At 44.4% G+C, this 12,565-nt stretch overlaps 1 protein-coding gene across 2 annotated transcripts in view; it reads right to left on the bottom strand.

Annotated features, from left to right (window-relative positions):
• TTC7A (tetratricopeptide repeat domain 7A) overlaps positions 1-12,565 on the bottom strand; it is a 192,311-nt gene that overhangs the window by 99,813 nt on the left and 79,933 nt on the right. For both annotated transcript variants that reach the window (XM_081188507.1, XM_081188508.1), the window contains exon 14: positions 9,630-9,702. In XM_081188507.1, coding sequence (XP_081044633.1) covers positions 9,630-9,702 — 73 coding nt within the window. The remainder of the gene's footprint in view (positions 1-9,629; positions 9,703-12,565) is intronic.

Here is a 12,565-nt window from a genome sequence, read left to right as displayed (position 1 = left end):
GTATATCTGTTTGCTTTGTAACACAAAAAAACTTAAAAACTAATTAAAACAAACAACAGCAACAACACACACCATATGAATTTGGTTCAGGCCTTAAGATTGTCTTTGAAGGTTTATAAATCTATCACCTATCTGATACATGGACACTGATGATGACAGCGCCTTTTTGGTAGTGGCCTCATGTTTTTGGAACTGCATCCCAAGGGATCCATCAGTACAGGTTTTTAAGCAGGCGCCAGAACCCCCTCTCTTTCAGGCCATATTTCATTGAGACAGTGGGTCGAATTTTAAACGGCTGCCTTTAAATTGCTTCCATGAATTTCATACTGCCATCTTCCAAAAGGGTTTAAACTGCTGACTGGATCATAATGTGCTTTTTGTAGTTTTTCCTGTATGCGTGTGCTTTCTATACAAGTCACACAGTGTGAGGGCTTTGCCCTAGAGGAGGCAGCCAGAATGTCTTTAGAATTAAGTTTCCAGAGAGTGGAAGCCTTGACATCGGTAATGAATACAAAAGCCACTTTCAAGTCTATGTGGCTTGACATTTTATCTTTATGCCTCCTTACGGAAATTCTCCGAGGAAATCTTCCCCATTTGTTATTGATAGCAGATCTCGAGTCACCTTTAAGATGATCCTCTGGAAAGGGCACAAGGGTCTTTATGAGCTCAAAAGAGCATCTCAGGGATACAGCAGTAGAGCTATTTAGGTTTGAAAAACTTGTGGCTACAGATTGGACATCAGTGGGTTCTCCTTCATTTTCCTACACAGAAGAGCTCTTCACATAGGAAAAGGTTAATGAGCAAAATGGCCCTTTAAAGTGAAAGAACAGAAATACCAAATGCAGCAAGGCACTTGTAGGCTGCACTGTCCAGGATTTTTCCTGCCATCAAGGGGACTATAGACTCTCTTAGAATTAAGGCCAACGGGGAAGGTCCATAGCTCAGTGGTAGAGCATCTGCTTTGCATACAGAAGTCCCAGGTTCAAGCCCCTGCATCTCCAGCATCCTGGCACATTAGACAGCGGCTGCCAGTACACTGGAAGCTCGGGTTGCGAACGTGATCCATGCGGGAAGCACGTTCACAACCCGCAGCATCCGCAACCCGCAGCTCCGCGTCTGCGCATGCGCAGGTCGCGATTCAGTGCATCTGTGCATGCGCCGAAACTCAGAAGTAACCCATTCTGGTACTTCTGGGTTTGGTGTGGTGCGCAACCCAAAATCGCGCAACCCAAAGCGTCTGTAACCCAAGGTATGACTGTACTGTGCTGGATGGTCTGACTCAGTATAAAGCAGCTTCTAGTATTCCTCTCCCCCCCCCCCGCCCAAAAAAATAGTTATTAAAGTTTTCACAATAATAAAATTATATCTAGAAGAAATGAAATAAAAAGAAAGAAAGAAAGAAAGAAAGAAAGAAAGAAAGAAAGAAAGAAAGAAAGAAAGAAACAAAGAGAAACAACAAAAGAAAAGAGAGGAAGGCAAAGGAAGGAAGTAAAGAGAGGAGAAAGACAACAGAAATAATAAAACAAATAGGCTTCCAATATTTAAGGGCTGCCATATGTCTTGGTTTTCCTGGACACATCTACGAATCAGGCTGCAAAAATGGAGTCTGGGTGGATTTTTGCTGAATTGGCAAGTAGGGCAATCTTGTTTTCTAAAAAAAAACCCCAAAAATCCCTTAAAACTTAAGTTTTGGGGGGAGATGTTGCCAAAACAAAAACAAAAGCACAAAACCCCCCTGCTTTGTCTGGATTTTCAATTTTGGGAATATGGCAACCCTAAATATTTCTAAGGCTTAGCTCAAAGATCCCTTCCCCTATTTGGCCAACTCATTTGCAGTTATTATAATTAAATTTATATAGAGTGGTACCTCAGGTTACAAACACCTTGGGTTACAAACACTTCGGGTTACAGACTCCACTCACCTGGAAGTAGTACCTCGGGTTAAGAACTTTACCTCAGGTTAAGAATGGTTTCAGGTTAAGAACGGACCTCCGGAACGAATTAAGTTCATAACCAGAGGTACCACTGAATTCATTCCAGAGGTCCGTTCTTAACCTGAAACAGTTCTTAACCTGAAGCACCACTTTAGCTAATGGGGCCTCCCACTGCCGCAGCGCTGTCAGAGCACGATTTCTGTTCTCATCCTGAGGTAAAGTTCTTAACCTGAGGTACTACTTCTGGGTTAGTGGAGTCTATAACCTGAAGAGTCTGTAACCTGAAGTGTCTGTAACCCGAAGTACCACTGTACTGCCTTTCATCAAAAGACTAAAGAGCAGTTTACAACACGGAGCACGATTTTCAGTGCACACTATCATATCTATACGATATCATAATCTCAGTCTCTCACTTCCCCGCCATCTTTCTGCCGCTTCCATGTGGACATTGCCTTTGGCTCCCAATAGCATCCCAAAAGCGGAGACGCCAGGGTGCTTATTCATGGCAGTTTCTCCCCCTTGAGGTGACTCTCACCAGATAAGGAGGAAGGCAGAACAGAGGCCAGAAGGCTCTTCAGTCCTGGCAACTCCACCATAGGGGCAAGACCTGCTGAGAAGTGTTGCTGAGTTGTATGCCATTTCCTTGAATAAAGAGTTAACTTCATTGACAAGGGAACCTTGTGTCTTTTGTGCTACGCCTGCATCCATCTCCAGCCCTGAAACTGGGCCAAGTTTAAGGTGTTGGGCCCTAGACAGCTCAGGACCAGAGCACTTGAGAGACCACCATCTTTCTTATATATCCAGCGATCTGTCGGAAAGTTGCTGCTCCAAAGATCTCAGAAGCCCACTGTGGTAATTTGCCTTGGGGCTTTGAGTGTGGCTGCTCCTATTCTGTGGAAGTGCATTCCTGTTGAGATAACACAGGCACACACTATCTGCACTTCCTGGAAACAACTGATTTTTATTTTATTTTATTCCGACAGGCTTTACCAACTGGATAAATGAGTCTTTGCAACGAGGGTCTATTTTGTAATGCTTTAGTTTTGTTTTAAATCAGTAGTTCCCAAACTTTTGGGGGTCACTGCTGCCCCCTTGGTTCCACAAACTTGTCCCCCAATGCCGCCTTCTCTATAAAAAGCATTTTTCAAAATAGTGGTTTGCATGACCCACTAAGGGAGAATGGCATTCAAGGCAGTAATAATTATATTGAACATTTATTCAAAAGTCAATTAGAACCATTTAGTTGAATTAACTGCACAAAATGGTTGAACTTGATCAAGGGATACCATCTTTCTAAAGTCTAGTTTTTATTTACACCTCCAGAAATCCCTGCCACCCCCTCACCTCTTGGTGCCCCCTGAGGTAATCCCACTGCCCCCTAAGGGGTAGTACTACCCATTTTTGGAACCTCTGTTTTAAATTTATCTAGCTGGTTGTTGTTGTTTTGCTAACTGTGGGTTGCTGGGGGGTTTGGGGGTTGGGTTTTTTGCTGTTTTATTGTAATTAATGAATTGATGATAATAACAGTAAAGAAGACAAAGAATATCAGCATCCCACACACTGGCCTCTTTTCACTCTTAATTGAGCACCAGTGGACAAACAAACACACAAGGAATCAAAAGAGCTTTACGTCAACAGACCCTCAGCTTTCCGTTGGAATACTGGAAGTGCTAAAGACAACCATCTGAAAATAGACACAGGGAGGTTTTTTGAGGTGCATTTTCCAAAACAATAAAAATTAATTGGGTTGCTAGAGAAATGGACTCTGGGCTGCCAGACTGGGTTTCAACACAGGATTGCTTGGAAAGGCACAGGTGAATGGCAAGCAATGCAGCTTGTACCACCCTCATTTTCATCCCCCTATGTTTTGTACTGAAGTTCTCACCCTGGGCCAGCAGGGGGATACTGTAGATAGTTTTCACTCAGGTCCACATATGCAAATAAGGGATTGAAAGTGACGTTCAGTGATTGGATAGTTACATAAAATGGTTACTGTTGCGTTCTAGTGGAGCTCTATATAAGCAGGCCCTTCAGTTCAGTTCTGTTCTGGCCTGTGAATAAACAAGAGCTGTTTGAAGAATCGCTGTGTCGTCTGATATGTTCACCCACAACTTAACACCCTACATCATGGGTAGGCAAACTAAGGCCCGGGGGCTGGATCCTGCCCAATCGCCTTCTAAATCCGGCCCGTGGACAGTCCGGGAATCAGCGTGTTTTTACATGAGTAGAATGTGTCCTTTTATTTAAAATGCATCTCTGGGTTATTTGTGGGGCATAGGAATTTGTTCATTCCTCTCCCCCCAAAAAAATATATAGTCCGACCCTTGACAAGGTCTGAGGGACAGTGGATTGGCCCCCTGCTGAAAAAGTTTGCTGACCCCTGCCCTACATTATGGAGACACAATAGTGGGAAGTGCTGTTCCTGATGGATTTCTCCCATTTATGCAGCCATTAAAGGGATAAATGTAATGCCAGGAAAAGGGTGGCAGATCAAATCCCCACTAAACTCTCAGCCTCAGTTCCTTCTCTGTGAAATGGGGCTGGCACTGCCTTGCTGTGCAAGGCCTGGCGAAGACTGCCAGGTTTGCAAAAGAGGCTGGATGCACTCGCCATGCAAATAACCAAGAGCTGCATGCAGAGTGCAATTTTGCAAGAACAGGCGCCTGACCAATATCCTTGGGAGCTTTAAGCCGCCGCATAAGCTGCGTGGGCGTAGAGGTGCTCCTGTTAATATTTATTGCTGCTTGTGCAAACTCCCTGAGATAAAAACCTTCGGCTCATTGCTTCAATATTTCAAGGCCTTTAGAAAAGCTGGCAAAGGAAACGTAGCAGTTTCTTTTGGCAGGGCACCTATCGGCCCCAGATATTGCCAAGTTTGTGGGGGCGGGGAGAGAGAGGGATGAGATGATGGAGCTCAGCAAGGCTGGCGGTGGGGGAGCAGAAGCAGATCTATGAAAGGGAGCAACAAGAAGCAAAGTCCTTTTGCCACTAAACCAGGGAGTAATCTAGAACCAGAAGCTCTTCTAGAGGTGAGAACTGTTCGAGGAGTTTCGTTTGCTGCACTCCCCCACCCTTCCTTGCCTAGAACCTGGTGGGGGAATCGCTGCCTGATAACTCTTGGAACCCACAGCAGACTAGAGTCCTAACACCTCCATTTCTAGAAGGTGCATGGGTAGGCAAACTAAGGCCCAATCGCCTTCTAAGTCCGGCCCACAAACGGTCCAGGAATCAGCGTGTTTTTACATGAGTAGAATGTGTCCTTTTATTTGAAATGCATCTCTGGGTTATTTGTGGGGCATAGGAATTCATTCATTTCTTCAAAATATAGTCCAGCCCCCCACAAGGTCTGAGGGACAGTGGACCGGCCCCCTGCTGAAAAAGTTTGCTGACCCCTGGCTTAATGTGTGATAAACTTGCCGCTCTTAGCAAGGCTCAATGAATTGCTGGCTGTGGACTCACACAGTTTGCCCAGGAAATCAAAGTTGGCCTGATGAATCCAGGTGACCAACCACAGCACTCTGGCATGTCGGAACTTAGATTGTAGAGTTGGAAGTGACCGCGAGGATCATCAAGTCCAAACCCCTGCAATGCACGACTCTTTCGCCCGATGTGGGGCTCACAACCCTGAGATTAAGAATCTCATGCTCCAAGGACTGAGCTATCCCTCTTTAGTGGTGGTTGTTCTGAACGTCTCTGGAGAAGCCTGGAAAACCTAACCACAGAAACACCATGTGACAAAAATGTCACATTTCCCCCCCAAATCCAGGTGGTCAATGCAGCCAGAGCACTGTCAGCTACCGGGTTAGGAAGTAAATAAGGCACAACTTGTGGGATGCATATGGAGTCAGATCTATATTATTATTATTTATTAAATTTGTATTGAGTTGCTATGATAGGGGGCTTGTTCACATACATTGCTTAGTCTCTTTACCCAAAGTTTGATCACTCTAGACCAGCCTATACATGACATAAAATGTGTCTTTGCATTTTTATGTGTATATTGGATTTTTTTTAAAAAAATATAGCAGCTGCTTTTGTTTTGTGGGCCAGTCCGGATCAGGACCATGGGATGGAGGGAGATAGGTTTAACCCTCTCTCCCTAGTGTTGCTTGCCAAACAAAAGTTGTCCCCCACAAAAGCAGTTAATTACCCCAGGTGGGAAGCTGCTACTGATGATTTTCATTAGGGGTGTGTGTGTGTGTGTGTGTGTGTGTGTGTGTGTGTGTGTGTGTGTGTGTGTGAAAGGTTAACACATGCATCATGGTCCTAATCTAGATTGGGGAACCTGTGACTGCTATTTAAAAGCAGAGGGAGGAATTCAACATCACACTCTTTTGATCATTCCATCAGCGCAAGGACTTTAGCTTTCCAGACACAGACGTTTTTCTTCTTCTCCCCCAATGTGCTGTTCCCGGGGTTCGCCTGGACACCCCACCCAAAAAAAGATGATTGTGGGTGCATGGAGGAGAAGGAGAAGGAATGAAAGCCAGGCTTCTGCTGATGGGATTCATTTGCATCATTAGACTCAATGTATAAATATGAAGATGCATTTAACAGAGCATGTCATTCGGCCCTCACAGATGAATGGACGCACTCACTGTTTGAGAAGTCACTGTGTGACTTGACAGCTCTATACGCAACGGCTCATTCACACACACAAGTTGTCACTTGATGCCACAGCATGTGTGATCCAGCAGCAGAAGGCTGCTTTGCAACAAGAAAACCCCTTGGGTGGTTGGTGCAGAGGGAGGGATGGGAGAATCATCTTTAATGGAATATATAGATCTAGAGTGTTGCTTTACTGCAGGGTTTGCTTTGATAATACCGTACATCTGCAGAACAAATGCAGCTGAACAGCATCTTCCCCCCACCCCTTGCTATTCCTGTGCACAGAAATATGAACACTGAAAAGCCATTTCACAGTAGCTTTCCTACACTGGTTTGGTTGAGTTCCTCAATATAGTTCTCCAACGTTGCCAATTTAAAAGAAATTGTGCTTGCCTTTTCCTCTGTGTGTACTAAATGAGGAGGATCCATGATTAGGAAATGCTGGCTTCCATATTACTAGTAATATCCGAAGGCAACACGATGACCAAGTCCAACAATGCGATGTCGATATAAACTCTTTATATAATCAATACAGAACATTGAACAATATGAAATACAGTGGTACCTCGGGTTAGGTATTTAATTCGTTCCGGAGGTCCATACTTAACCTGAAACTATTCTTAACCTGAAGCACCACTTTAGCTAATGGGGCCTCCCGCTGCTGCCGCGCCGCCAAAGCACGATTTCTGTTCTCATCCTGAAGCAAAGTTCTTAACCTGAAGCACTATTTCTGGGTTAGCAGAGTCTGTAACCTGAAGTGTATGTAACCTGAGGTACCACTGTATATGAAATATGCACTCTCTGCAAAACCAAATAAACAGAAAACTTCTAAATCTCTGAAAGTCACAAAATATGCACTCTAGATGGGTTCTCTTGGAAACATAGACCCAAATAAACATATTCCATATTACTACACATGGCTTGCTGAACTCTGGATTAGACTACTGCAAGGTGTTGTAATCAGGGCTGCTCTTGAAGGCTAATCGGAGAGTAAAGTTGCTCCAAAATACAATGGAAAAGGTATTGACTCATATCTGCCATACAGACCTTTCCGTAGGTGCTTTTGTTTGCTCCCAACTGGTTTCCAAGCACAATCGAAAGTGTTGGACTTGCTTCCATATGAATCTGTTCAATTCTCCCCAGGCCACACCTCCTTCCTAGACCAGGTTCCTCACTGACTCTGCTATGTGTCCTCCTCCTCTGTTTTGGCAGACCCTCTAAGTGTCCCTATTTTTCAGGGATAGTCTCGGATTTACAGAAGCTGTCCTGGTTTCTGATTTGATCCCAAAATGTCCCTACTTTCATGGGACAAATATTGGGAGAGTAAGGAATAGGGTGTCTCTATTTTCATCAGAGAAATGTTGGAGGTCATGTTTGATAATGGCCAACAGCACAACAAGATGACTCAACGGAATCTGGACTCACAAGCCCAAAGCAAGGAATGGACTGAGCACTTGGCTGTGGTGTCGTTCCATTCATTTTGGAACGCTGCCCTTATGTCAGTAGCCACCAAATTGGCTGATGAAAGCCTCGGCCGTGGCACTTGCCAGTTCATACAATCTGCCAGATGAATTAGTAAGTATCATTTAGGCTCCAGTTAATCAGAAAGAGAATACATTAAATAGTTTAAATTATTAAGGATATTAAAAATGCATTACGAAAATGTTTATCATGAGCTATGCTGGCAAAAGCAGAATCGGATATTTCAGAGGCCTAAAAATAAATATGTCTCGGGTGTCAGCAACACACTCCAAGCGTGCTTTAAAGATTTATACCGTGTTAAATGGAGGAAAACAAGGCAGCCTCAGAAGAGGCAGGATGACACTAATCATGAGTGAATATTGTTTGCAGGGCCTTAGGTTGAACTACACTTAAGGCCTTCATGCCTCTCTGACCGATACATAATTTCCTCGCTCTTTTATTTGTGTTTGCAAAGACAGGCGGTAGCTCACGCACAAACAGGCACAATTCCCATATCCTATACTCAAAAGAGAGCTTTGAACAGAAATGAGGCATTCTTGGCATGCCTCTGGAGGCTAGCATTCACCAGCCTGGTGACTTGCTGATGCTTTGGACTACAAGTCCCATCATGCAATTCAAAACATCTGGAGGGGACCAGGCTAATGAAGGCTTCTCTAGGCTATAGTAGAACTGGCACAATAATTAACCAGCCTCAGTGATGAAAGGACAGGTGAAAATTCAAAATTTAGCTAAACGGAGTAGTTTCTTTGAAAAGCATGGCTCTGCTTTATGAAAACTATGTTGACTTTAAAACAAACCCATAACACAGATCTTGGAACTGCAATGATATTTAGCTTGGTTCCCTAGAATTATTATTACCGTTACTGTTACTATTATTTAAATTTGTATACTACGCTTCATCCGTAGATTTCAAGGCAGTACACAATATAAAATTACAATTTAAGAAACACAAAATACATAATAAAAATAAGAACAGAAACAAACTTTTTCCAGTGTCTTTAAGTCTTCCATTAATAGCAGAGTAAATTAAATTGTAATCTGCATCCCTCAAAAGATGGCAAAATATGTAATAAGGGTTCCCTTAAAATTACTGAAGCACCTTTGGCTTCCTAATAAGCAAGTCAGTTTGGAAAGAACATACTGAAGGTAGAAAGTTTGGAAAGCACTATGATAAGGGAAAGGCCTCTTTGAACTGCAACTACAGATAATAATAATAATAATAATAATAATAATAATAATAATAATAATAATAATAATAATAATAATTTATTTATTTATACCCCGCCCATCTGGCTGAGTTTCCCCAGCCACTCTGGGCAGCTCCCAATCAAGTGTTAAAAACAGTACAGCGTTAAATATTAAAAACGTCCCTGAACAGGGCTGCCTTCAGATGTCTTTTAAAGATAGAATAGCTGCTTATTTCCTTCACATCTGAAGGGAGGGTGTTCCACAGGGTGGGTGCCACTACCGAGAAGGCCCTCTGTTTGGTTCCCTGTAACCTCACTTCTTGCAATGAGGGAACCGCCAGAAGGCCCTCGGAACTGGATCTGAGTGTCAGATATATGACAAAGCATCCTGAGAGTCCTTTCTGCTGCTTGTACCTACCTGCCTGACAAGAGCCAGCTGCAATGAGACGTAGAGGATGATTTGGTGGTCTTCAGGTGCCAATTGATGTGCTCTGTAAAACACAAACACAGAGAGCATGGTAATGGTTCATTTTATATGTGTTCCTACGCATTGCGCTCCTGGAAGCCTGGATATTTAAGGAACACGCCTAGAAAGCGGTGAAAGCAAGTAACAGTTTCAGGTTTAGCGGTATAAGAGATCAGCTTTGTGTGAAGATCTTATTTATTGGGTGTCAAGCTTTGGGGAATCGCCCCCCCCCCCATGGTAGATAAGAAGATCAAAGATAGGAACGTCTTAGCAGTTAGAAACTTTAATAATTACAGTGATAGAACAAATAGAGAAATGGCGGTGCTCCCAATTAAGGCTGACACCCCCTTCGTTGCTGTTAATCTATGTCACTTCTACGTCTTGTAATCTGAGCTTGTACCCTCTGTGCTTTCTGTTCTGACACTTTCTGAGCTCTTCTTGACCTTAGGCTGAGTAAAGGAATGCTGTCCAGAGACTGTGAATCTGTTAACCCTCTCTTTTCCAGTGTTTCTTCTCCTAGCTGTTCCCCATCCAGTATTTCCCAGCTTCTGCCTTCTGTACTGTGCCCCTCTGCAAATCACTGTTCCAAATCTATACTATCCTCCTGCTCCTGGGAAGATTCAGGATCCTGATCAGGAGCAGAGAGGGAGGGAGGGAGTCTCCCACCATTCCTCCTCAGTGCAGCCCTCCTCAGCACGGTCCCTGACATTGGGACTCCATTTCCTCTCTAGCCTGGGGAGCCAGTGTGGTGTAGCAATTTGGATCAGGAAGACCTGGCTTTGGATGGCCACAAAGCCATGAAGCTAACTTTGTGGCTTTGGGCAGGTTGTTGCCATTCTGCCTAACCTATAATAGGACAATAGCACAGGGCTATTGTCAAGATTGTAACATAATAATGGAGGCCTGCTCAGCCAGTTCAAAGGACCATAACAGAGAGCATCCTGGTCCACTCCGGGCCAACCTGATGCTTCAAGTAAGCTCACAAGCAGGATTTAAGCCCTCCAAGCCCCATCACAGTTGGTATGCTCTCTGCAAAGGGTCTTCCATGGCATAGGTAAGGTAAAGGGACCCCGACCATTAGGTCCAGTTGTGACCAACTCTGGGGTTGCGGCGCTCATCTCGCTTTATTGGCCGAGGAAGCCAGCGTACAGCTTCCAGGTCATGTGGCCAGCATGACTAAGCCACCTCTGGCAAACCAGAGCAGCACATGGAAATGCCGTTTACCTTCCCGCCGGAGTGGTACCTATTTATCTACTTGCACTTTGATGTGTTTTCGAACTGCTAGGTTGGCAGGAGCAGAGACCAAGCAACGGGAGCTCACCCTGTCACGGGGATTCAAACCACCGACCTTCTGATCAGCAAGTCCTAGGTTCTGTGGTTTAACCCACAGCGCCACCCGCATCCCCATGGCATACTCTCTTTGAAACACTGGTGGTCCCTTTAGCTGCCATGGCTAAATGTACAGAGATATGTACTGAGACTTTTTAAACAAACAGTCTCCTGCATGCCAACCTAGAGGAAGAGTGGAAGGCAAATAATGATAAATCACTAATAGGATTATATATTAACTTGGTGTGATAAGGGCTTGCCCAAAAGACAAGATGGAGGCTGATGAGGATCAAATCATTCATTCAGAAGGGGCCTTAGAAGTCATCTAGTCTAAGCTGCTCAGTGCAGAATCACCAAGGTTAAGTTAGGTTAGAGTTATTGCATTGATGTAACACTCCCAACAACTAAAAGACCTTAAGCAATTTGCAGTGATGATAAATTATAATGATAAAACAACATAAACATATTGGGGGGAAATGCATTGTGGGTGCTGCCCACATGCCTGGGTAAACAAACATGTCTTTGCCTGACGATGTTTAATAAGTGGGTCCCATAATGGAGACTGCCTTCTTCCTCTTAGGCATTAAGATCAGCAGAAGGAGCCCTTCTGGCAGCTCCACCACCCTCAGAGGTTCAGGAGAGGGTATTCTCTGTGGCAGCCGCTAAGCTGTGAAATTCCCGCCCCACAAAGGTGCGCCTGATACCTTCACTGTACACCTTTTGCTGACTGCTGAAGACAAATCTCTTTACCTTGCCTTTGACACTTGGGATATGTGTTTTAGGACCCATCCCATTCCCGTGACTGTACTTAGTTTCAACTATGTAAAATTTGTGTTGCCACTCACCCTGGGACCAGTTGGCTATGAATTACCTGCTGGTAATTAACAATGATGTATGGAAGTGAGAGCTGGACCATAAAGAAGGCTGATCGCTGAAGAAAGGATGCTTTTGAATTATGGTGCTGGAGGAGACTCTTGAGAGTCCCATGGACTGCAAGAAGATCAAACCTCTCCATTCTTAAGGAAATCAGCCCTGAGTGTTCACTGGAAGGACAGATCGTGAAGCTGAGGCTCCAATACTTTGGCCACCTCATGAGAAGAGAAGACTCCCTGGAAAAGACCCTGATGTTGGGAAAGATGGAGGGCACAAGGAGAAGGGGACGGCAGAGGATGAGATGGTTGGATAGTGTTCTCGAAGCTACAAGCATGAGTCTGACCAAACTGCGGGAGGCAGTGGAAGACAGGAGTGCCTGGCGTGCTCTGGTCCAGGGGGTCATGAAGAGTCGGACACGACTAAACGACTAAACAACAAATTAACAATAATAATAGTGATGATGCTGCCTGGACCAAAGGTAGTTCCTGTATCTGCAAAGACTCACTGTGTTCTTCAATCTTCCCCTTGCACATATGCATACACCTATCAGGGCTGCTGCAGAAGCTGGAGTCTACCAATACATTGGCTACCCCAGAGTTAGGATAACTAACTAGGCCATCAAAAACAGAAGCTTGGGTGACAACCTCCCCACACACCGCACCATAGGCGATGCCCTTACCATGAAG

The sequence above is a fragment of the Podarcis bocagei genome, assembly GCF_964188305.1.
Source record: "Podarcis bocagei genome assembly, chromosome: 3".
NCBI classification, from domain to species: domain Eukaryota; kingdom Metazoa; phylum Chordata; class Lepidosauria; order Squamata; family Lacertidae; genus Podarcis; species Podarcis bocagei.
This window is presented reverse-complemented; position numbering and strand designations above follow the sequence as displayed.